At 29.3% G+C, this 24,817-nt stretch overlaps 6 protein-coding genes across 14 annotated transcripts; 3 read left to right on the top strand and 3 right to left on the bottom strand.

The window, feature by feature from the left end:
* Window positions 1-155: 155 nt before the first annotated feature.
* On the bottom strand, window positions 156-2,402 carry Sirt6 (sirtuin 6). Its single transcript, XM_035082899.1, has 7 exons — window positions 2,113-2,402; window positions 1,896-2,023; window positions 1,644-1,762; window positions 1,385-1,508; window positions 995-1,168; window positions 781-904; window positions 156-715 (listed from the first exon to the last, which is right to left on the bottom strand). The coding sequence occupies exons 1-7, from the start codon at window positions 2,176-2,178 to the stop codon at window positions 218-220; spliced, it is 1,233 nt and encodes a 410-aa protein (XP_034938790.1). The 5' UTR covers window positions 2,179-2,402; the 3' UTR covers window positions 156-217.
* Window positions 2,403-3,166: 764 nt separating this feature from the next.
* Gga (ADP-ribosylation factor-binding protein Gga) lies at window positions 3,167-7,283 on the bottom strand. 2 transcript variants are annotated; one of them, XM_035082895.1, is made up of 10 exons: window positions 6,388-7,283; window positions 5,713-5,873; window positions 5,411-5,644; window positions 5,173-5,340; window positions 4,879-5,104; window positions 4,459-4,800; window positions 4,028-4,381; window positions 3,799-3,965; window positions 3,609-3,719; window positions 3,167-3,530 (listed from the first exon to the last, which is right to left on the bottom strand). In XM_035082895.1, the coding sequence occupies exons 1-10, from the start codon at window positions 6,422-6,424 to the stop codon at window positions 3,438-3,440; spliced, it is 1,893 nt and encodes a 630-aa protein (XP_034938786.1). In that variant the 5' UTR covers window positions 6,425-7,283; the 3' UTR covers window positions 3,167-3,437. The 2 variants fall into 2 exon arrangements, with proteins under 2 accessions (XP_034938786.1, XP_034938785.1); XM_035082894.1 differs by having other exon boundaries at window positions 3,168-3,530; window positions 4,028-4,384.
* Window positions 7,050-8,106, top strand: LOC118066685 (Essential MCU regulator). 2 transcript variants are annotated; one of them, XM_035082903.1, is made up of 3 exons: window positions 7,050-7,208; window positions 7,277-7,599; window positions 7,667-8,106. In XM_035082903.1, the coding sequence occupies exon 2, from the start codon at window positions 7,302-7,304 to the stop codon at window positions 7,569-7,571; it is 270 nt and encodes an 89-aa protein (XP_034938794.1). In that variant the 5' UTR covers window positions 7,050-7,208; window positions 7,277-7,301; the 3' UTR covers window positions 7,572-7,599; window positions 7,667-8,106. The 2 variants fall into 2 exon arrangements, with proteins under 2 accessions (XP_034938794.1, XP_034938795.1); XM_035082904.1 differs by lacking the exon at window positions 7,667-8,106 and having other exon boundaries at window positions 7,277-7,600.
* Window positions 8,107-8,208: 102 nt separating this feature from the next.
* Window positions 8,209-13,941, bottom strand: fliI (FLII actin remodeling protein). Of its 3 annotated transcripts, none has more exons than XM_035082922.1 (20): window positions 13,786-13,941; window positions 13,453-13,578; window positions 13,168-13,278; window positions 12,854-13,092; window positions 12,615-12,776; window positions 12,322-12,542; window positions 12,019-12,235; window positions 11,701-11,942; window positions 11,530-11,621; window positions 11,383-11,453; window positions 11,074-11,320; window positions 10,808-10,993; window positions 10,084-10,689; window positions 9,876-9,998; window positions 9,604-9,807; window positions 9,401-9,522; window positions 9,081-9,332; window positions 8,878-9,004; window positions 8,614-8,796; window positions 8,209-8,534 (listed from the first exon to the last, which is right to left on the bottom strand). In XM_035082922.1, the coding sequence occupies exons 2-20, from the start codon at window positions 13,513-13,515 to the stop codon at window positions 8,286-8,288; spliced, it is 3,717 nt and encodes a 1,238-aa protein (XP_034938813.1). In that variant the 5' UTR covers window positions 13,516-13,578; window positions 13,786-13,941; the 3' UTR covers window positions 8,209-8,285. The 3 variants fall into 3 exon arrangements, with proteins under 3 accessions (XP_034938813.1, XP_034938811.1, XP_034938812.1); XM_035082920.1 differs by having other exon boundaries at window positions 13,453-13,705; window positions 13,786-13,839; XM_035082921.1 differs by having other exon boundaries at window positions 13,706-13,815.
* A 119-nt stretch (window positions 13,942-14,060) lies between these two features.
* Bre1 (E3 ubiquitin-protein ligase Bre1) lies at window positions 14,061-18,553 on the top strand. 4 transcript variants are annotated; one of them, XM_035082924.1, is made up of 11 exons: window positions 14,061-14,511; window positions 14,603-14,775; window positions 14,873-15,059; window positions 15,151-16,256; window positions 16,349-16,480; window positions 16,553-16,827; window positions 16,901-17,054; window positions 17,156-17,269; window positions 17,331-17,733; window positions 17,811-17,905; window positions 17,984-18,553. In XM_035082924.1, exons 2-11 carry the CDS (start codon window positions 14,626-14,628, stop codon window positions 18,263-18,265), a joined length of 2,898 nt encoding a protein of 965 aa, XP_034938815.1. In that variant the 5' UTR covers window positions 14,061-14,511; window positions 14,603-14,625; the 3' UTR covers window positions 18,266-18,553. The 4 variants fall into 4 exon arrangements, with proteins under 4 accessions (XP_034938815.1, XP_034938814.1, XP_034938817.1 ...); XM_035082923.1 differs by having other exon boundaries at window positions 17,141-17,269; XM_035082926.1 differs by having other exon boundaries at window positions 17,349-17,733; window positions 17,984-18,552.
* Window positions 18,554-18,688: 135 nt separating this feature from the next.
* DCTN6-p27 (dynactin subunit 6) lies at window positions 18,689-21,105 on the top strand. 2 transcript variants are annotated; one of them, XM_035082928.1, is made up of 6 exons: window positions 18,689-18,934; window positions 19,000-19,170; window positions 19,236-19,360; window positions 19,430-19,572; window positions 19,642-19,651; window positions 21,077-21,105. In XM_035082928.1, the coding sequence occupies exons 1-6, from the start codon at window positions 18,906-18,908 to the stop codon at window positions 21,088-21,090; spliced, it is 492 nt and encodes a 163-aa protein (XP_034938819.1). In that variant the 5' UTR covers window positions 18,689-18,905; the 3' UTR covers window positions 21,091-21,105. The 2 variants fall into 2 exon arrangements, with proteins under 2 accessions (XP_034938819.1, XP_034938818.1); XM_035082927.1 differs by lacking the exon at window positions 21,077-21,105 and having other exon boundaries at window positions 19,642-19,744.
* Window positions 21,106-24,817: the final 3,712 nt, after the last annotated feature.

Genomic DNA, 24,817 nt, shown 5'->3' with positions numbered 1-24,817 from the left:
GATATTTAATAGACTGCCCTTAATATACAATTATTGGATATTCTCTGATAAAAAAAAATTATTTTATTATATTGATAATTACAGTCGAATTTTCTTATAAAACTCAATTTTCTCTTCTGATCGATGGTAACACATAAACAACAGAATAAATGCAATTTCAGAACATATAATTTATTTTTTTTTGGGCCTTCACAGAAAGTAGCATTTCAGGTGAATGCTAGCCACTTGAAGTATCATGATCTTCAGCATTGTTAGTACTACTTTCTTCTTTAACTGCAACTGTATCTTCTGGTGTAGCTTCAGTATTTGAAGATGTTTCTTGTTCTTGTTTAATATCTTTACTAGACGTATCATCATTTAAAGACTCAGTTTTGTCTGTAATAAGCTCATTACATTGTGGCGTAAAATCTTGTTTAATTGAAGATGACCTTTTACGCATTTTCGGCTGTTTTGGAGGATAGTCCAATTTTTCTCTCTCATACATAAACGTTTTCCTTTGTCGTTTCGTTGGTTTACAAACTTTTTTGTATAATACTTTCATTTCCTTTATTTGGCTTGATGGTATCGTCCATTCCATTCCTGACGACGTGGTATCTGAATTTCGAGTGGGATCTTGATCACTTCTATATTCTGGAATTTCTAATCCTAACTTTTTCATAACGTTATTCATAACATCTTCAACATTTCCATTAATAACCAAATCTGCTTTTTTATCCTGAAAACAATGATTAATAATATATATATTTTTAAATAAAGGTTATAAATAATTTGAACCCTTACATGTTTTGTAGGCTGTAGATTACATATCACAAGTCGCCCTCCATATTTTTTGGTAGAGAGTGGAAGATTACCGCTAGGAATAATTTGCAGAGTGGTGCCTAAACAAACGCTCAAATCCGCTACACTAAAATGTTATATTCAACATATTAAGCATAATACTTTAACGAGTAATAACAACAATGGGTAGAGCAACATTTATTTACGGATTTATTACCTGGAATGAAGGTCCGATAATGTCAAATCGTTATCTGGCAGATTATGTTCCCAATCAAGAATAGTATCATGCATTCGTCCACGACAGGGTCGACCACCAATTTGTTCAGATCTGCATACTGTTTCCAAACATTTTTTACCCACACTCGTCGTTGCAAAGTTCCGAATAAATTGTCTAAAAATATTGAATGAAAATAATAATAAATTTTTATTTAATTTTTGTTATAAAAATTAGTTCAAAAAATTCAAAGATCTAACTTAGAAACCGGAGGTACGCTCCAATGCATAGCCATAATACTCCAAAATCAATATTGAGTATATCTAACATAACTTCGAACTTTATTATTGACAGTTTAAAAACAACTATTAGTACCAATAAATTAAAATTTACCTGCCACATTTGTCACATTGTTCTACAAATATATTGCCATGTAATTCAGCTAGGTATCGGCGCGGAATTCCAGATCGTAAGTGAAGTCCATCAATGTTTTGACTGATAATAAATTTTACTTTATCTAGAAAAATAAACAAGTATAATTAAAATTTTCATAAAAAAAGCAATTGTACTGATTAATAATAATTAATCAAACTGAAAAAAAATTGATTAAAAAACTTTATTTTTATTTTGTGTAGCTTATGCTTATGTTTACCATGATCAATTAATTGTTTCAAAGCCATATGAGTTTTGGTTGGAATAGCATCATCAAATGAAGTACCATTAGTAGGCTTCAAACCTTTTTGCTCCAAGGTCCATACTCCTGATGGACCACTATAACATTCATTATGAAAGTTCAAAAATAATTAAAATGATCAATAATCAATATTCATCTTTCGCTTTAATTTCACTCATTAAGAAGAAAACATGAATGAAAGTATCAAATAAATGAAGGTTATTTGATTACCGAAAATCTGGAAGTCCAGCAGACGTACTTATACCAGCTCCAGTGTGTACCACAACATGACGAGCTGATTCAATCCATTCAGCAAGAAGTCCGCACTTTATTCTGAGTGTATCTGCACTATCATATTTCTATAAACATGTAAAAAAGTTATCTTATAATGATAAGAAAATGAATGAATTAATGAAATATAAATATTGGCATTAAATACAAACTTTACCTCTTCGAGGCCTAAAACACCTTTGTTTTCATAAGGTGATAATCCATCAGCATAACTACAAGACATATTACTTGAAAAATTGAATTAATTCCGATACTATATTGCAATTTCTATAGATATTCTATAAAACTGAATACTGTTTTATATTATTACACACTTAATATATATCTTTAATATATGCAAAAATATAAACAAAGTTTAAATGATATTTGATGCCAGAACATCTATAGTTATGAATCACCGAATATTCATATAAGTGGTGCTGCTGAAAGGGTAGTTTTTAGATTGCTTTCAATTGCTGCAGATGAATACGAGGGGCAAGGAAGTTTAACTTAATCTGCAAGGAGTGGGGAGATCAACCTCCAATGAGACCGCAGTATGTACTCGCTATACTTCTGGTTTCATTTAAAAGTGGAAATTTACCGTCAAAAAACGGCCTCAATAATAATATTACTTATTAAATAAGCTGTCAATCACTTTCATTTGTTTACTTATAATAAATCAATCATTTTAATCATCTTTTAATGTATTTTAGTTTATTGACCAAAAGGGTCAATCTGCCCTTTGTCAATAGCATACCTTAAGAATCGACCAAACTCTACCACCACCCACACATGGATCATTGAGCCGTATGTACTTTGAATGTATGTACGATGTATGTATGTACAATGAGAGGTACATTAGTGTGAAGTGGCATATTATCCATGAGTATGTACACTTGAGATTGAAAGTATCATCAACAAAGACGTGATAAGCGTCTTTGATAACACGTTTTGATGGTGACTGTACTATTGTATTGAACGCCTACACCTAGCTATTTATAGACATTTTCAGAAAATTGACGAAATTTTGATAAAATCCTTCTTCCTTTTTTTGCATTTTATTTCATTTTAGCATTTTTTTTAAAATGATTATTTCTTATTAAATATTTACATTAATCATTACAGAGATTAAAAAAACCTTATAAAGAGGTCTTTATGTTTCTGAAACAGAGTTTTATATTATTTAAAATTAATTTTATATGTTAACAAAAAAAATGTCCTAATAAAATTTTTGGTTAAATGATTTGAATTTTACTTCAAAGTCAAACATTGCACAAGTATTAATCAAATTCTATTCGTAAATTTTGATTTGATTTATCATATACATACTTGGTTTGAAAAATTTTAATAAGTTTATAACTTTTTATGTAAGTTATCAAACAGCCGCAATAAATACTCCAAAACACTCCACATGATTTTTCTTAAAAGTTATATATTTAATTTTCTATAATAATTCAAATAAGTAACTGAAATTTGTGAAAAATATTTAACATTTCCATTGTTTCACAGATTAAAAAGTTTCTCTATTTCTCCCATTTCTGTAAAAGTCTCATCGTCTAATGTATAACTTAACATAAACTTAACAGATACGGGAACCTGCAATTTATTTAATATAATTTGCATTAATTATTATACATTAATAAACGCTCATAAAATTATAGTTAAGAAAGTTACCTTTTTCGGATTACCAATTAACATTATTTGTGTGATCGCAGATGGAGGTAAAAATGAATTATAAGCAGGTAGCTCAGTTCTCGATGGTGATTGAAGTCGACACTTACAATTCTAAAGAATAAAATAAAAAAATTATTATGGTCTCTTTGAAAACATTATTCTTATTAGATAATATTTAATAAGAATTTACTTCAGGTACTACAGCTTGAAACATATAATTGGATAACGGTTTCAAACTTCTGCTCATAGTTGTTATAACAACGACAGAAACAAGCGGGTTTGGAGAACCTTCAGCAACATGAAGAACAACTGTCACATTATTTTTATCATCTATTACAGTCATTGGAGGTATAGAACCTGTAATAAATAAATTATTATGAATACATAGATAATATTTTTTACTTAAAAAAAAAACTTACTGGGCTTTACGTCTTCAAGAGTAACATGAATATCCATTAATGATTTCATCTGTTGATTTATGGGTTTTGATTCTTCGCAAATTTTTTTTACATCTTTTTCTATATCTTTCTGAGGTATATTATTTTCTAATAAATTTACAGTATTTAGCACATCACAATCATCCTTTTCAGATATAGAATTTTGGTTTTTGTCATCTTTGGACTTTAAGTCCAAATTATTAAGTAAATCAGATAAATTTTTTAATGATGTATTGCACATATTTAAGTCTTGTTTAAGCATAGACTTGCTTATATTATTTAATTCTTCTAACGCACTAGGTTTACTCGCTGGTTTCTCAGAAAATTTCGAAGATTCTACTGTAAAAGATTTTTTTTATTTATATCAATGGTGTTAACATTGATGCACTATTAATAACACAAAAATTTATTACCTTTGGAGCTAGGTAAAATTGGAAGCGGTTGCATTATATCGGTATCTGAGCATAACAAATCAGAATCAGATTGAGATTGCAATGAATCATTAGCGGGTTTTTCCATACATTTAAATATATCAGTCAATAAGTCCATATCAGTTTGTGTTTTAGTTGTTTCACTAGTTAATAAGTTCGAGCCAGTCAATTTCTCATTTTCAGAAACATTATCTTGAGATGAAGAAAAATCTAATAACGGAAGAGCATCATCCTTACTGTTATTTGAATTATGTGAAGAGTTCATTTTCAACGAATATTTTTCAAATACTTGACTCAGTTCATCATTAACAGTTAATACTTGATCTAAAGAATAAAGTACATTATTTATTTCATTAACTTCAAATTCATGTATTCATTACATAATTGAATTAAGGATCTTACCAAGTAAATTTTCATTATCTTGTATTTCTTCAGCTAATTTTAAAAGAGTTGGTTTAAAGTTTTCGCATGCTTGATAAAGTTCTTTCATTAAATTATTATCTTCACTACTAGTTTGTTTAGGATTGTATGAATCCAACATTTCCGATAATAACTTAGCATTATTGCGCACAGATTCTATTCTAACTTCAAAATTTGTCTGTGAACTTCGTTGAACTCTATTTTCATCCTTGTGTCATAATTAATACGTTAAATATTAAGTTCAATTCATAAAACTAGTAGAAAATAAATACTTACATCTTTCACCATACTTTTTATCAGTCTGTTAGCTAATTGCAATTCAAATGGGTCCTTACTTTGTAACAACTCTTTTAAAAGCTTGGCTGTTTCCTCATCTTCAAATAAGGAATTCTTTAACTTTGATTTATCTCGATTATTGGCTTCTATTTGTAAAGGAGGTTCATCCTAAATACAAATATGATATTAATATTCTTGAATCATTTCTTTTTTCAGTAAAAAATAACAAATATATTACCTTAACAACGCCTTGATTTTTTAACATCTCATAAGCTTCTTTTATTTTAGTTTCTTTTGGATAGTTCATTGTCCAGTTAAAAAGTAATTCCAATATTTTCTGACGAACTTTATTGGGTGTGGCTGAGCCAAGATATTTGGGTGAAACTAATTTGATCATTTCATTTAAAAACCGAAATTTTCCTATTTCTGCATGAAAAGATTTGCCACATCTCTTCATACATGTATCTAAAAGCTTTAAAATGTGCTTATTAAAAAAAGATATGAACATATTTCAATGCTTAGATTAATAAATAAACTTACATTCAATGCTAACAATGCTTCAGCTTCATTAGTAGACTGAATGTGAGTAGCAAGTAATTTACTTGCAACTTGTGGACCATCTTTTTCTTTTCCGATAACACTACAAAATCCATCTACTGCAGCAGCATCAACCTCTTGGTTTTTCGGATTTATGGCTCTTTCTGATAGTGCAAAAAAAATTATTTTATCGTAACCACTGTCGTATTAATTAAATAAAATAGAGAATATATCAAAAAACAATACAGCATTCTTATGTGGTGATTATTCATAAGGTGTAACAAATATGATTATTAGTAATTTGATAATACGATAAAAATTATCAGAAGCATTTAAATTGAAGTCAAAACAGTGATTTCAAAAATAAACTGTTTGTTATTTAAATTCTTCACAACTAACACAATATTTAAATTATGAACTCTATATGATTTCTTTAAATAAAAAATTTCTTTAATTAGCTGTGCCTATTCATAATTAGGGATGGGCCAGACTTTTAATAGACGTCAAAAATCAACAATGAAACTGATTGAAATGTTAAAAAAATAATTAACTATATATTTTGTTTTCTCAATGAATACTTTCTTAATTAATCATATGAAATTGTGATTAATAATGAAATAATTTATCAGTTTCTGTTATAAAAACCAATAAAAATCAATTTGCATATAAATAACTTACGTATCAATATTTCTAAGATTGTGCCGATTACATCCATTTCTGTTTTTAAAAATGTAGCAATCAATGTTTTTAGTAACACATTCCTAAACTGTTTTTGGCTAGTATATTTGTATACGATTATTCATGATTCTTACTATATTTTTTCAAACAGCTGTATTTCAGCTTTGTCAAATAATCAAAATGCTACGAACACCTGGTAAAAGTATGGCCGTAGTCATGAATATCAATTGATAACAACATAAATTTACCGTGATAAATTTGAACTCTAATGTTGGCTAACCTGTATGAAAAATACAATCACCAAATTCAACTTTATTGACATTAGTTGTCAATCAATTATTATTTTAAAAAGTTAAAAAAACATTACAATAAAAACTTTTTTTTTCAAATCGAATAAATATCAAATAAAATATTTAATGGCTTCACTACAGATTTTATCAAACAATTGTCACTACTTTTCGTGTTGTTCTGACTATTTAATTATTACAAACATATCGTCACATCATTGAACATTGTTTTTCTTGACATAACATGTTCTTTAAATGTACCACAAAAAACTAAATTAAGATTAATTTTACTTAATGAATAGTTAAAAATAAATGATTAATAATGTAGAGACGATTTAAAATATCGCGCACTAGCAGTTCGAATTATTTCGGTAGTAATCGGAAATATTCGTCGAATTGCTGACTTTTCGAGAAAAAAAAACATGTGAAATATCTCGAAATAAGGATACACTTGCTTATTGTGTCTGTGACCTGTGTTTATTTCAATTCGGTTACTTGAAATTCGTCTCCAAATACTTTATATATTTGAACATTGTAAATTCTTTTCTTTCGTTTTATATTTTATAAAATCTTTGTTATTAAATGTTTCATATTATTCGCAGAAACGCTGTAAAAAACAAAACAATAATGCGAATTTCAAATGTAAAAGCACTTTTGTGTCAGAGGCTTTTATTCCAAGACTTTCGTGCTGAAAATGTGCAGAGGTACAAAACTATCACTACACGATCAGGTGCTATTCTTCCTGAACCGAAAACACAACCATTTGGATTTATTAGCGTCATTTGTGGTGTAACTGTAGGCCTTCTTATCGGAGCAACAATAAGCAAAAATATAGCCAATTTTCTAGAAGAAAATGATCTGTTTGTTCCAACAGATGATGATGATGACGATGATTAATAATCTAAATATATAATAAGCCAATAAGGTATAGAACTCTTAAGATGTGTAATATTTATATCACGTATAAATACTTATTTGTTTTCATTTTCTAGGAAACAACACAATATAATTAATCCTAACTTCATATGTGTGGTAACGCTTAATAATTTATTTATTTTTGTATGAAAGGAATGTTTTTTATTATATAAAACTACGATATTAATTTTTGTTATTGAGATATTGTAATGTAGGTATTTATAATTATGTTTTTATGTGATAAAACTCTATTTTCCAAGCATGCAAAATACGCACATATTTATTGAAGTATTGTTGACAACAAGAGAAGGCTAACTCTTAATCAATTATGAAAGTTTAATTAATAACTTGAAGACATTTGAATTGTAAATTAATTGTTGATATTTTAATCATGTATAATTAAATGAAAACTATCTGTGAAAATTAACTAGACTTACCAAATTCAGTTTTAAAAAAAATTGTAGTAAAATATATGATGACATTATAAAAGTATAAATGTGTTGAATAAATATGGATTTAAAGTAATAAATGTATGAATTTTTTTTTTTGAGATAACTAACGGTGATAACAGAAAGGGTAAATGAAAACTTTATATCAATAATTTAATTTTACACTCTCATATTTTATTTTTACGAAAAAGCTAAATAAATTATTATAATTATTTTACACATAAAATTGCAGATATGAAAAATTTGATTATTCTGGTGATTTTTTATGAGTACTCCATCCATGAAAACATTTAGTAAACCGACGAGACTCTTTACCTTTTGCAGTGAGAAACAATTTTCTAGGTTTATCAGGTTGTTTAACACGTAAATGCTGTATGTATACCTGAGCGGATTTATACGCAAGTTTGATTTCTACTTCGGAACAGTGTGTTCCAAGCCAAAGAAATACTTGTTCCCCATTGTCAAGAATCATTATATCATCATCAGCTAGATCATCCTACAGCAATTATAATAATTAATATGAAAATCCCATCTATTCGGCATGTTATTAAATAATTATTTAAAAAATAGAATACCTGACAAAAATCTGTGCATTTTTCACTAACAACAAAATATCCTTTTTCATTAGAACATCTAAACAGTCTTGTATAATTCATGTAATCAGCATTTGTATCGTACGGTTTTCTTCCTCCAAGAGCTATCCAGAAGAAATTTTCAGGCTCTTCGCCTTCATTGAGCACTTGAAGACTGATCCATGGCTGTAGTATAATATATCAAAAATTAGAGTTAAAAGTACATAATTATTACTACTGAAAAGCATGAATATTAATAGCACATACATTATTGAACATATCTTCAGCAATTTCTTCAATTAATCTAGCTTCTTCTGGATCAGCTTTAGAACCAATCCATACGTACACGATTCCCATTTGATTATCATTATTAAATGGCACATTTAAAATATAACTGTAAAAAAATCAATTGTCATTATGCTGTAAATATATGTTATAGAAAAAAATTGTAAAAAATAAAGTATTTGTACCAGAAAGCAGAATTTAATAAGCCCGAATCTGGTGGGATTTGAATAAGTCTGGTACACAAAGCACTTCCATTACTTCGTAGATGGAAAAATTCAACACGATTAGAATCAGCTGATTTAGCTTGTTTTCGTTTTCCTTGATGGATTATAAATTTTCTTTTAAAGTGAGCCATAAACTTTAGATTTTCTTGTTGTTGATGCGTCCTCACAACCTCTAATTTCTCTCCAAATAAAGTTTTGAATTTTTTCTGCATGCTACAACAAATATTTATTATTAACAAAATTCAACAAATTTATATTAATAAAAATAAAATAGGGATTACCTAAATGTAAAGGTGAGCCATCCCATATTTCCAGCATCTCGACCTTGCCAGAAATACACTATACATTGAAAATCATCTTCAAACTGCTCTTCATTATCATCATTACTTGTTATTTCGACGGGCTACGATTTAATAAAGTTAGATTTAAAAATAGTTTTATTGAAATTTCCTAAAATTCTGAGAAAATAAATAAATTCTTTTACCATCCAATATCGACATAAAAATACATAACAATCTTCTGTATAAAAATGACCCAACTCTTCCTCAGGAAGACGAACGAACTTTCGTTTTTCTAAAACGAATGATTCCATTACTTCTAAGTCATCACTCCATTCATTCATCAACTGTTGAGCCTCAGTTGCTGACATTTGAGGTTGGCGTGGCATAAATAATGCTGCTAGATCAGCCTGATAAACCATAATTTTATTATTTTTATGAATTAAATTAATTCAATTGTAAACAAATAATAATTCACCTTCGTGTCTTGTTGTTTAGCCCATTTAGTCAAGTCTGCGCCAGTTTTAGCAACTGATTCAGCAGTTCGAGTGAAATCTACGGCAATAACTTCATCCCAACCCAAGAATTTAGATTTAAAGATCTAGATAATGATAAATAATATTATGATATAATTTTAATAGTCGATTAATATTAGGTATTTATGTATAAAGACATCTTCTACTCACTTGTGACTCAGTTCCCTCTTGCAACCTAGTTACTAATGCATATTCGGGTCTTTCAATCATACTGAATAATTCTTGTGACAGTTTTACTGCGGCGGCTCTTACAAGTCGTGTTGATTTCTTTCCAAACCATACGAAAACATCCAAAAAGCAATCTAAGATGTAAACGTTTCGGCTATTTAACAGGGAATTATTTAATTTACCCTGTGGTACCTCAACTTGAGGTAACTCTAAATACCCCATTCCAAGTCTCACTTGATATAAACGGGGTGTAATTATTGCAAAGTTTGGATCAACATGTTCTTTAACTACTAAACTTTCTCGATCAACCCCTAGAGCTGACAGAAATTCATTTGATTCAGATCCCATCATTTCAGTCAAAATTTCTGCTTTATTTTTTCTCTCATTTTTATTAATTTTTTCAGCCATTAATCGCGCCTTTGACTTGAGAGTATTTTTCGCATGTTTTCCATACCATAAAAATATCATATTTCCCGTGTCATGAACAAAAACAAAATTAGGATCCAAACTTTTATGGTGTATTTTCACAGGTTCTAAATGAATTGATGCACCTGCTGCATGTACTCGGTATAATCTTGAAATTGCTGGCTGTAAAAATAGAATTCATTATTAAATAATCGTTTAGTGAAGATTATTTATAAATTTACTCTAATTATTTATCATACTGGCAATAATTAACTTTACAAAATTTAGAATCAATACTTACTGTATCATCGACAGTGTAAAAACCGGATGTGGTTCTACCTCCTTCAATGTACGTAATGCCAGCATTAAATAACATAAGAAATGCATCAGATTCATCTCCTTGTTCTTCTCTAATTGTTCGGCATTGGGCACCAAGGAAATTTCTTAAATTAACAGCATGGATTGCAGCACATGCTCGTTTGTCCAACTATATTATAAAAAAGCTGATCTTACTAATATGTTTCTATCAAAAAATAAATAAATAAACGAATAAATTTTATTACTTACCGTAGCCTTTTTACCTATCCAGAAATAAATAGCCCAAACTAACGATCCACTTTCATCTAGACTAGTTTTTAGAATAATGTAACAATCTCCTTCATAAAATTTTCCATGAGCTACTTCATCAATTTGATTTGGTAAAAAATTCTCTATTTCCCATATCGACAGACCCAACACTTGACCAGCGTCTTCATCGAATATTTCGGAATAATCCAGAGGCGGCTTTTCTAGGGATTCATCCCATCTTTTAGGCCTGTACAATAATTACATGTATATTCGGAAATATATTCACAAGTAAGAATATTCTCTACTCACTTTAAAGACTCCGTTCTGGAATTTTCTGAGTCTTTGTCTTTATCTTTTGTTATAGCAATATCTTTCATTCCCTAAAGAATTAATAATAGTTTAATGAAAAGTATTTACATACATTAATTTGTTTATTAGTTTATTGAAATTTCATACTTTTAATATCTTTGCTTGATCTTGATCAGCCTCTTCTTGATCGCGCCGTCTTCTGAGCCTCATTTTGCGAGCTATCGGGTCTTTACTGCTGTCTATTAAAGCATAAGACTACATTTAAAAAATTTACATGTAAATTGCAAAATTGAAACTAAGTCAATCATATTCACTCACTAATAGTATGTGTGGGTGGAGGAACATTTGCGCCAGCAAGTCGAAGTTGATGTTGCAATGAAAAATCTATGTTGTAAAACTCGACACCTGATCCTTTTTGAACTTCAGTTGGTTTTGGTGGCATGACTAAATTAGGATTATCACGCAAATCTAGCTGTTCTAAATCTGTCAAAAAATGGATTGCATCGGGTAGCGTAATAAGTTGATTTGAAGATAATATTAATTTTTTTAAGGATCCACATCTGAAAAAAATGGCTCCAACGTTATGATTTTATGTTCTTTATTAATAATCTTAAACAGTTTAAAATAATTTTTTACCGGCATAATCCTTCTGGAATCATTTCTAAGTGATTTTTTGCAGCAGAAAATATTTGAAGTGATGATAGTTTGCCAATTCCAGAAGGAATTCCTTCAAAATCGAGTTGATTATCATTCAAAAAAAGATGTCTCAATGTAGAAATTTTACAAAGTGATGCTGGTAAAGTAGTCAGTTTATTTCTACAAAGATTTAAGACTTCTAATTTTTGCCACATTTCTAAATATGGATTTAATTATAAAGTCAGTATTATTTATAAAAACAAAAAATTAAAAAAAAAAGTAATTTCTCAACAATATACTTGCCAATAGCCGATGATAGCTCACTTATTTGATTATCACTCAGATTTAAACGTTTCAAATTGGGAAGAGAATATAATGCATCAGGTATACGTGGCAGTGCATTTTGTGAAAGATCAAGTTCTTGTAAATTTGTCAAACTTTCTAAACTGGATGGAATATTATTCAATGTCCGCTGTGAATTGCGCATTTGAAGTGTCGTTAAGTTCATGAGGGACGGTAGTTGCCTGTAAATACAATAAATCATGTAGTAGAAACCATTTTATGGCCGACTCAAACTACAGGTATGCAGAGGTTACCTTAGTTGGAAATGACCTAGCGGATTATCATTAAGTATCAATGTTTGTAAATTAGCCAATCGTCGAGTCTGAGGTGGTAATGTTTCCAGACGATTATGGCTTAGGTCCAAAAATATTAAATCCGTCAAATGAATGAATAGAGTGTTTGGTATTGCTTCAATACTGTAATGGGATTAGTTATTACACTTTTATGAGCAAATAAAACTTATTAAATGAAATATGGTGGTAGCACTACTTACTAATTATGACTAAGGTTTAAGTTTAACAACGATCTTGCCTTTTCCAGACCTTCTGGTACTTCTTTCAAATTATTATGGCTTAAATCTAATGTGGTCAATTCTTCTAAATTGAATAACTCAGAGGGTATACCACTTGTTTTTATGTTATTGCGACGGATATTGAGCGTTCTAAGGCAATTTAATTCAGTCAATTCTCCATATAGCCGTTCTAATTTGTTGTTTTTTAGTGACAAATGTTCCTGTTATTTAATTAATCAATAAATTAATATTATAATGTATATTACGCAAAAATTTCTAAGTAATAAAAACCTTACCAATTTAAGCAGTTTACCCATTTCTTCTGGAATTTCTGTTAAATGTGTGTCATCTAATTTAAGCCATTGTATCCCTGTCATCATACGAATTGATGATGGGAATTTTTTCTCCTGAAAACAATAATAAATACATTAAACATTCCAATCTAAGTAGCTTTCGAAATTTAAATGAAAAAAAAACTATTGCCAAAAATATTTATAGGCAGTTTAGATTCTAGAACATTTAACAGATAGACTTGTAATCTAAATAGAAAAAAAATAATTATAATAAAAAAGATTACTCACAGCAAAATCATTTCTTGTAAAATCAACTCCACGAACAAACGGTAAAACGCCTGTGTTTGCCATGATTTTATAATATATAAAAGATATATAAAACTTTATTTATAAAAAATGTGTTTCACTGGTGCTCTAGATATGTAAAAAATCTTAAAATTATCCTCTTTGTGGCATGCAAATAATTTGCATAAAATTATTTAATTTTTTGATATCATCAACACTTTTATCACACTTCATGTTTTTGAAAAGTATACACTACCTATAGAACATTTCATCTGACTTCATATGAATTTTACAAATAAAATGTTGGTCAGGTTGGCTAAAAACCACATATGATACCTTGCTAAATATTTGTCGTTTATTTCTCACACGTCATACCTCCTACCAATCACAAGCAACAAGCTGATGCCTCTGAAGCTTGGAACAGCTTAGGGCACAAACTAGTTTAGTGAATATAGCTACTTGTTTGTTAAAAATTGTACTATAAATTCTTCAATAATTAATTTATAATATATACATATGTTTCTGTAACACTAAAAAAATAATAAAAAACAGCAAAAAAAAAATTCGATCGAAATATATAAAATTATTCTGAAGAATTCATGTATTTGAGAAAATGATTCACTTTTAACTACACTATATTCAATTCAAAATGGAGAAGGGGTTCACTCGAACACACTCCGATCCTGCTTTTTGGCCAACCAGTCTATACAGTAAAGAAGAGAAAGAGAGATGTCGACGTTTCTTTCCTCGGCTTGTACATTTATATTTACTTATTCTGCAGACATTTTGCAGCATTTTAGCCACTTTTTTTCTATAATTAATCTTTAGTGCATTTCTATATCACCTTTATATATTTAAACTTATATAAAACCAATACAATGTATTGTATATCTTAATAAATAATAATCTTTACTCAATAAGTGTCAATTTAGCTGAAGTAAAGTACGTTATTTCAGACACAATTGATTATTTTTTACTTTCATTGATTATATACAATGAGTAAATAATTAATTTATAGAATTATTTTTGGAGTCTATTCATTGTTTTGTATTTAACAAAAAGGTATGTGATAACTTGATTCATTTTTTAATTAATTATGGTCTATCTAAATATAATGTTTATTTGTTTGTTGTATACTGTTTTATTGTTACAGGAGACTACTTAAAGTAATCAAAAATGTCTAAACGATCAGCAGAAAGTAGTGACTTGATGGCTCAACCGCCTATCAAAAAAGTCCAATTTGAGCCCATTTTAATTGGGCCTATATCTACTCTAGAAGAAATGGACATGAAAGTTCTTCAATTTCAGAACAAGAAGCTTGCGCAGGTAAAACAATTAATAACTCTCATTACTTATTATAAGCTTTAATTGGTATTTGTAATTTCCAATATTTAATAATTATTCAATATTAATTTGTATAAAGAGGTTGGATCAACGACATCGAACTGAAACTGAACTACGACAAAGAATTGAACAATTAGAGAAACGACAAACTCAAGATGATGCTGTGCTTAATGTTGTTAATCGTTACTGGAACCAACTGAATGAAGATATTCGTTTATTACTTCAAAGATTTGATGCAGAAACAGCTGATGAATCTGAAAATAAGAGTAAGTTTAGTTAAAATTCATTTATATTTATTTTAAACTCATTTGTTAATTTATATTTATAATTTTATTTATCATTAATTTTATTCTTTAGATGAATCTGAAGCAACAACGTCATTCTTGATGCAATTATCATCGTGGGACAAAGAAGAATTGGATGACAAATTGGCCCATCGTGTTCAAGTTTCAAAACGAGCTGTTTCGAAAGTTATACAAGCTTTTGATCGTCTATCTCAACGGAATGAAAAGATTACTCTTGCTTTAAAAGGAGAGTATAATGGAGAGGAAGCACCACAAATTGATGAAGTTGTTAGAAAAGCAAATATAGAAATTCAAGCAGAAAACCGTAACTTACAAGCTATAAATCTACAACTTCATGAAAAATATCACACTATGTCATTAAAGATGTCTGGATTGCAAGATGCAATTACTGGAAAAGATACTCTTGTAGCTGAGTTAAGGAATCAAGTTGATGATTTACAATATGAATTAAATAAAGTTTGTGCTCGAAATGACAAGTTAGAACATCATCTTGGAGAAGCAATAGAGAAATTAAAAACTTTCCAACAAATTCACGGCTCTGATGAAAAAGGAAGTAACAAATCTAGTACACTTGTGGCTTCAAGTGTGTCGCAAGCGAAATTAGATGATTTACAACGTGAATTAGAGGAAACACGAGAGCTAGCTAATAACCGGTTACAAGAATTAGATAAATTACATCAACAACATAGAGATGCTTTGAAAGAAGTTGAAAAACTTAAAATGGATATTCGCCAACTACCAGAATCTGTTATTGTCGAAACGACTGAATACAAATGTTTGCAATCACAATTTTCAGTACTTTATAATGAATCAATGCAACTGAAAACTCAACTCGATGATGCTCGTCAACAATTACAATCAAGTAAAAATTCTCATTTGCGTCATATAGAAATGATGGAGAGTGAAGAGCTCGTAGCACAGAAAAAATTACGAGGTGAATGTATTCAATTAGAAGATGTATTAGCACAATTAAGAAAAGAGTATGAAATGTTACGTATTGAATTTGAGCAAAATTTAGCAGCAAATGAACAAACGGGTCCTATAAATCGTGAAATGCGGCATTTAATTACATCTTTACAGAATCATAATCAACAACTCAAAGGAGAAGTGCATCGATATAAACGCAAATATAAAGAAGCTTCAGCAGAAATTCCAAAAGTAATACAAATTAATTTTACTATTACAAAGTATTGTTGATAAAGTATTGATTTAAATTTTTGTGTATAATATTTACAATATTTTTGCTCTAGTTGAAAAAAGAAATAGAAGATTTGACAGCTAAATTTGGACAGCAAGCTCCTCAAGAAAATAAAGAAAGTAATGGTTCAGATAGTAGTGGTAAAGAAGAAGACTCATCGAATTTTCTTTCAGGATCAATGCAGGTAAATTTATATCAATTTTAAATTAATAATATTGTAAATATTAACATTTATAAATTCGAATATTAATTTTAGATAAAAGAAGAAGGTAATATGAATGTGAAAAGAGAGATGACAACAGATGAAGAAACAGATCCTACTGAAACGAATGAAGGGGAAAATAAGAATGCGTCTGATTCTCATGCACTTCCTTCTCCTGTTATGAAAAAAGAGAAGGATGTCAAACGTGATAAAGATGTTAAAAAAGATCCAGCTTTAAAAACTGAACATCGAGATCAAACGGCTCATCGATCGAAGGATCCAAAAATGGTTGAGTCAGAGATGGTGAGAGATCTTAAAGCTCAATTGAAGTAAGTCAAATTAACGTTAAACTTTTATTCATACTATTATTCAGTAGATAATAATACTGGATTATTTATTTAGAAAAACTGTAAACGAAATGAAAGAGATGAAACTCTTATTAGATATGTATAAAGGCGTTGGAAAGGAACAACGTGATAAAGTACAACTGATGGCAGCAGAACGAAAAATTCGTACAGAAGTAGAAGAGCTTCGTCAACAATTAAAGAAAATTCAGGTAGATAATTTATTTTATTGTGATTGAAAAAAATTTTTTTTTACAACTATTTTTACTCAATTTTTTATGGTCTTGTATCATATAAGATGCTTGACTTACAGGAAAACAAACGTGAAGAGCGTAAAAAGCTTGCTGATGAAGATGCTCAAATGAAAATTAAAAAATTAGAAGAACAAGCATATATTTTACAACGACAAGTTGCGTCACAAAAACAGGTAAAATTTTTTATCTACAATAATTAATAATTTATTAACAATATTCCAACTAATAGTGAAGATATTTGATCTGTTTCAGGAAGAAGAAGCTTTATTGAATGAAATGGAAGTAACTGGACAAGCTTTCGAAGATATGCAGGAACAAAACTCAAGACTTATTCAGCAATTACGGGAAAAAGATGATGCGAATTTTAAATTAATGACCGAAAGAATCAAGAGCAATCAGCTTCATAAATTAGCACGAGAAGAAAAAGATGTATTGAAAGAACAAGTGTCGACTTTAACGACTCAGGTAGAAGCTGCAAATGTTGTTGTAAGAAAGCTAGAAGAAAAAGAACGCTTATTACAAAACTCCTTAGCAACTGTTGAAAAAGAATTAGCTATACGACAACAAGCAATGGAAATGCATAAGCGTAAAGCTATTGAAAGTGCACAATCTGCAGCAGATTTGAAACTTCATTTAGGTAAAAAAGAAATTTAATGGTGTTAATTTTTTAAAAAGTTTTCAATATCAATGAATTTCCTTTTTTTTTTCTTCTAGAAAAATATCATTCACAAATGAAGGAAGCTCAACAGGTTGTGGCAGAAAAGACAAGCTCTTTAGAAGCGGAGGCGTATAAAACAAAAAGATTACAGGTGTGTTATTATTCGAATTTTTATTAATAAAAGCCCAATAAGAAAAGCTATTTTACTACTTATGACGTATTTTTGTAGGAGGAAATAGCGCAGTTACGACGAAAAGTAGAAAGAATGAAGAAGATTGAGTTGGCGGAAACATTAGATGAGGTGATGGCTGAGGAATTACGAGAATATAAAGAAACGTTAACTTGTCCATCATGTAAAGTTAAACGAAAGGATGCAGTACTTACAAAGTGTTTCCATGTTTTCTGTTGGGATTGTTTACGTACGCGGTACGAAACTCGCCAAAGAAAATGTCCTAAATGTAATTGTGCATTTGGTGCAAACGATTATCATAGATTATATTTATCAACTTGAAGGAGAAAAAATTAGTATTAGCTTAAAAATTTTTTACTTGAGTATATATTGTTTACTTACTGGATTCCTTGCATCAGATAATTGATGTATTTGTATAAACGTATATGTACTATTTTTTTAATTTTCCTTAATTTCAATATTTATTTTTACAAGAATTTTTAAAATTATTAATTTCGAATATTCGATACATTTAATATAATGCAGTTTACATGTGTATTATTAAACATGAATTGTGCAGTTGATCATTTTAATTCAACCATTATACAATCTCGCAATAAAAGATAAGACATCCTTTAGTGAAAATAGTTTCTAGTTATTTTAATGCGTTTAACATTTTCAATAATTTTATAGGGAATAATACATACTAATTAAAATAAAGTAATAAATTGTTTTCAAACCGAAAGCGCAATATTGAGCTTCTTACCAAGACCACAATCATTAGCGCCACTTGTCAACTAAATTTGTTGGTTCTTTGCCAATTCGGTTTTTTTACAGACAACTTTTATCGAATCAAAAAATTGAGTATTTACTAATTGATTTTATAAAAAATAATTCATCAAATGATAAATAAATATTAAGAAATATTATTATTTACTTGGGCTAAAAACTAAGCTGTTGATAATTGGCATACTGCCTAAAAATGACGACCTCAAGCTCACGTCGTTTAAAGTAAGTAATATTTTATTTATTATTAATCAAATATGGTTTATATTTAATTATAAGATTTAATTAAGTTTGAAGATAGCGCCTGGGGCTGTAGTTTGTGATGAAAGTATTTTAAAAGGCGAAATAATCATTGGTCCTCGAACGATTATTCACCCGAGAGCAAGTATTTTAGCTGAAGATGGTCCCATAATAATTGGCGAAGGAAATATTATCGAAGAAATGGCCACAATTGTTAACAGGTAAATAATTCTATTAACTTATAGAAAGTCTTCTTAAATAAGATAATTAAAATCTGTTTTTATAGACTACCTCCTGGAACATCTATTGACAATACTCCAGTACAAACTGTGGGTAATTTTAATGTATTTGAAGTAGATTCGCATTGTGAATCTTTGAAAGTTGGAGATAATAATGTTTTAGAAGCTAAAGGTAAATTTCAAATAGAAAATATTAAGATAAAAACTGTAACTTTTGAAAATTTCTTTTTTATTCATTCAGCACATGTAGGTAGAAATGTTGAATTAACAAGTGGATGTGTAATTGGAGCAGCTTGTTCTATAGTTGATCCTGAAATTATTCCAGAGAACACAATTATTTATGGATCTGAATGTCATAGGCGGGAAATGAACGATAAACCATATGTAAGTTTAAACGTTTTATTTCATTTAAATTTATAAATAAAAATAATATATAAATATTATTTGTTCTAGCCACAAGTAGGTCAGTTGGACTTTTTAATAAAAGTTTTACCTAATTATCATCATTTAAGAAAATCACATTCGAAATAAATTAATGAATATTAATATTTTTTTATTATTATGGTTATTTTATTTAAACAATTTTCAGTCGGTAAAAATACATTCATTTTTATCAACAAATGCTTATGAAAATAATTACATAAATCATTGCCGTAAAATGTCGCTAGATGTCGTAAACATCTTAATTTTAAACCGCTTAAAAAAAATAGAAATTTTCTGAAATTCGTAGTAACTAATTAACGTTAGAACCTAATTTTCATATTCATTTTTATAAATGTAAAATATAGATTATATATTTAAGTGAAAACGAAATGAGTTTAACTTGTAAAATCAAATACATATTCTTTATTTATTACTACTATCATGATTATTAAATCCTAATTGTCATGATGTCAATAATTTAGGCGTAAATTCACTTTTGTCAAAATGGTAATCGAAACAGTAAGCCCCATTTTCAACCCCAATGTGCTCCTTGTAGCGGAAAGTGGTGACCCAAGAGAACTGTCATATTTTGACGTTTATAAAGGGTAGGCGAGACACTGAGATTATTTTTTTGAACGATCAAGGGTGGGTTGAAAATGAGTCGCAACCAATAGGGAATGGTTTGAAGAATAAGAGTTACATTAGAAAGGGAATATCCCTAATGGCCCGACAAGTTGACGTATATGTAACTGTTTTTCGCTTTGTCACAAGTTGAGCGACTTTTTCAAATATTTTTACCACTAACCACCACTTTACTTTAATACTCAGTTCTCCGACATGCGAAATAATATTTCATTCATTACTTTTCTTTTATTCAAGCTTCATTGATTGTTTGTCTGTCTCGTCTTTATCCTTCCTGTATTTAATTCTGAATCAGTAAGTTGATCAAATTTACATCAAATCAGAGCTATTCGCTTGATATTATCATAAGTAATTGGTGTGACGGGCGTTTGATGGACATGTACTGAGGGGTTTTTGCACACCCTATAGTGGATTACAAGATCAACACCATCAAACTCAACAAATGCCAAAAAGAAAAAACAAAATGAGCGCAGATTTTTCTCGCATTTGAACAGTTGACATGCATTGCGAATTTGCTCACTCTGAAACGTTATTATATTCATCTGAATCATAATTTGAGATTTATTCCATCAAGTCTAGAAGAATGACATCTACAGTTTATCACACACATATCTACATCATTTAAGTGAACAAAATTTTATCATTATTATACTTTATTACATATTGTAATATATTGATATTCATTAGAGGTAATAGTTAACAATTATTTATGAAGTTGATATTATGATAGTTGAATCCTTCTTGAACTATGAAGAATTCAGCTATCAAATATTAAATGAGATCTTAACATATCATAGTAATTCAAATTATTGTCATTTTTCAGAATGTATCGTATAGAGAATATTATCAATATTCATCAGTCAACCAGAGACTAAATGGTACCTAAAGTTAATATTCTTCAATCATAGAGTGCCAATAAACAAGATTCTTACAGTTTTTATCTGTCAAAACCTTCATATCTTGATCTGCTTATTGCTCTTTTTCATAAAGTCAAGTTAGTACTAAGTTTTTTCTACAGGATCGAACACCCTAGGTACTCATAATTTAATAAAATTACAGTAATGAATATTTTGATATCACACACACAACAGTTATAAAAGTTGCAACATTAGAACCGCCCCTGTAAATCTGCGAAACATGATCAAGAGCGAATGCGAGATCGACTGTACACTTGAGGGGTGAAACCATCCGTTAAATCTAAACAAAGCTAGAGAAAGAAGGAGAGGGTGTATATTCGAGAGAGTAGAAATAAAGCTCAAGTAACTATCAGGGGTTGCACGCGCGCGCGTAAATGACTCCTTGACGCGATTATGCTAACCGAGTTATTCTATCGTGACGTTGTTTACAAGCTCGCAGGCTTTATGCGAATTAAGAAGCGAACAGCGAACAATGGCGCCGGATTTCTGATGAGAGAACTTGCGTTGTCGACAATAATCCATCTTCATCATGTTATATAGGATATCAAGCTTCCGGATAAGCAAAGCCACATCTTCATCTCATTATTATGTGCATACCTATTAGTATTAATTAATGCACATTAAATATTTCAAGTTACTGATATATTTTATTTATAAGAGCAGTCATATCTTACCATCATTATAAAAAAAAACCAAATAGTTTTCTGTTGCTGCTACAGATGAAAACCTGCTTTTCTAAAAAAGCTAATATTTCCTTGGAACAGAAAATAAGAAATATGTTACAGCAACAATTGGGTGGTGTAATTAAGAGTCAATTTGAAGAATGATAAACAACTTTTGTAAACAACAAGAAAATAGTTTTGTTTTAGATTAATGTCACTAACAGTTATCATTGATAATAAGTCGTTTAATTCATTGAGTTATAAAAAATAATCTTAGTTAAACCAGAACTCTTTTTAATTGATATGTTTATTTTTAAATATCATATCAAAAGAATAAAAAGAATAAAATAATAATTAAATATCATGACTCATGTCGAAAGAAGTTTTTAATCACTTCAATTAACGAAAAAGTATTTACTATTGAACTAGCTTGTTGATGATGATGGTTATTGGTTCTGTTTTAATAAGGTGATAGTAAGTAATCTTAACTGTAACTATTAAATTGACAAAACTTTGGGATAGAAAATTGGGAGATTTTTATTACATTTTTATTGAAGACATGTTGGAGCTTTGGTAAAAATGTCCCAACTTGAGGAAATCAGAAGGGAAGTAGGAAGGTAGTTGAAGATCAATCAGACAATTCTCCAATATCGTTTGCTATAACAAAATAAGATAAGGCCTATACATGATCTGGAGAATTAATTAACTCTTAATTTTCTTAAAAGTAATTTTTACTTCAAGTTGACTAACATGTACTTCAGCTTAAACTTTCCCTCAGTGTAAAAACAGGGTGGAGCTATGTTTACTCCAAAATGTTTCCAGTATAGAACAATGCTTCATTTTGGGCCATAATAAATATCAAAAATTGTTTCTCAAATTATTCATTGATGTTAAATTATTCATTTTGTTAAAAGAGTAAGTGAAATAGGGAAAAGTAAAATATTATTAAATAAATAATAAATCCATCACTTATAAGTACATACGAATTTTTCGGAATCAATAAATCTCTTCTTCTGCGATGGGTTTAACACGTATTTAACTTTCAAATATATATTATGCCTTTTACATTTTAATAGCAAGTCTCTCCCCCCTCATCTCTTATTCTCCCACTCTCTTTATTCCTCTCCCAAACTCTCGTTGCCTTGCTCTTATAGCATTGTAGCTATGTGGTATCTCAACTATATAACCCTGTCGTGATCGTCACCGACGTACATAAATATTCCGTGGGTGTAACGACGCCGTGGAATTTACTTCGGCCAAGAGAAATGCACGACTACTACTGTGTGCACACGATCGAAAGCTATCGCCGATATCTCCAACCCTGCGATGTGGAATAATCGATGCAGTAGCAACTACATGAAGGGACAAAAAAGTGTGAAATTCAACATGTGTAGATGTACCATAAGCCAAAGTTTTTCAATAATTCAATGACAAATAAATTTATGTTACACACTCGAGTTTCATATTCAAGAAATTGTGACAGTCTGGTATTATATAAATGTGCATTTAATGCATACTCAAATTGTCAGTAGAGCAAGTAACGTTTTAGACAGACCATTATTTGTAAATCTTCTTCATCGATTTGACATTTTTTCCTCATTTTATTCTTACGTTAGGATTTGGATTATTCTTATTAAAAAAAAAACCGTGCATTTTGTAAAGATTAATATAAATACAGTTTTTGTAAAAATTTAATTTATTAGAGTCTCGAAAATATCGATAAATCATTACAATAAAATAGTAATAAACACAAAGAACAAATATCATTCAAATGATTAAATTATTAATCTATTCATTGTAATGAATTTTGATTATTTACCTAATTATTTAAATAATAAAAAATGAAAATTGAATATTTAGAAATAATTAATGAACAATAAACTTGTAAAAATAATCTTTCCTAGAATGATAATCAAAATAATTATCTTTTGAGTTTCAAGTAAAGGATGAATAAAATTTAATTTAAGCAAAGTGTTTACTCATAAAAAAATATTATTGTTAGTTAAATAAATAGTAAAAGAATAAATTAAAACATATAGTATAGAAGAATTTAACCGGATAATTACTTAAAAAAATTGTCAGATCTTTTTTCGGGCTGAAATGACGGTGATGTATGACATTGGCGCGTCGTTGTGTCAGACATCAAAGAGGAAGCGCGTAACAGTGTACTCAGGATGCAGAGGACGAACTCTGCAAGATCCCTTCGACCGTCGCGTGAGGGTCCGACGGATCGCAAGAGATAAAACTCAACGAGACGAGAGGAAAGAGTGACATGCTGATAGTATTCTTTTAATTTGTCGGAGATGCTTTGGCGGTTAATCAATTGCCTGCGTGATTACCATATGATTAAAGGAATTATAATACATGGTACATAGCTGCGTTTCCTTCATAATAAATTATGATTTAACGTTGATAAACATTTTGTCATCATAAAATTCAGATCACAAAATTTTTTACATTGATTTTTTTATTTTAATTTGTTGAAAAAAAAATTTTTTCAATGTTTATCGAATTCATCTTGAGTCTATGGTGTGATGGAAAATGTAAGAGAAATGTAAAAGAAACTTTAAAATGAAGACAAAATGGTTTGAATGGATGGTGCTCGTAAAAATAATGTTCTCTGGTGCTGATTATGCGTAAAACCGAGGCGGTGATGTGGAACACCACGCTGGTGAAGCTCTACATGCGCAATTGCTTCTTTGTCGCCTACGAGATATTTTTAAAAAATCTCTAACTCGTCTTTTTTTATGTGCTTAAGATATTTGTAAGCATTTGTAAGGGTAATGATCATTGAAAATTGAAACAAGCTTGTGAATTATATACAAAAAGCTCGACATCAGAATGACTCTTTACTATTTAAAGCTTTTTTAATTTAGCAATTGAATAATTATTCAGAACTCTTTATTTTCTTGTTTCCAATAATGTTTTATTCAAACATTAAAATAAAAAGAAATACAATATTTTTAGTAAATCCATTATTTTTTC

Source organism: Chelonus insularis, unplaced genomic scaffold, assembly GCF_013357705.1.
Source record: "Chelonus insularis isolate UGA/USDA-ARS -01 unplaced genomic scaffold, ASM1335770v1 contig_352_pilon, whole genome shotgun sequence".
In the NCBI taxonomy this organism is placed as follows: Eukaryota; Metazoa; Arthropoda; class Insecta; order Hymenoptera; family Braconidae; genus Chelonus; species Chelonus insularis.
The sequence above is the reverse complement of the archived record's forward strand: the minus strand, read 5'-3'. Positions and strand labels throughout refer to the sequence as shown.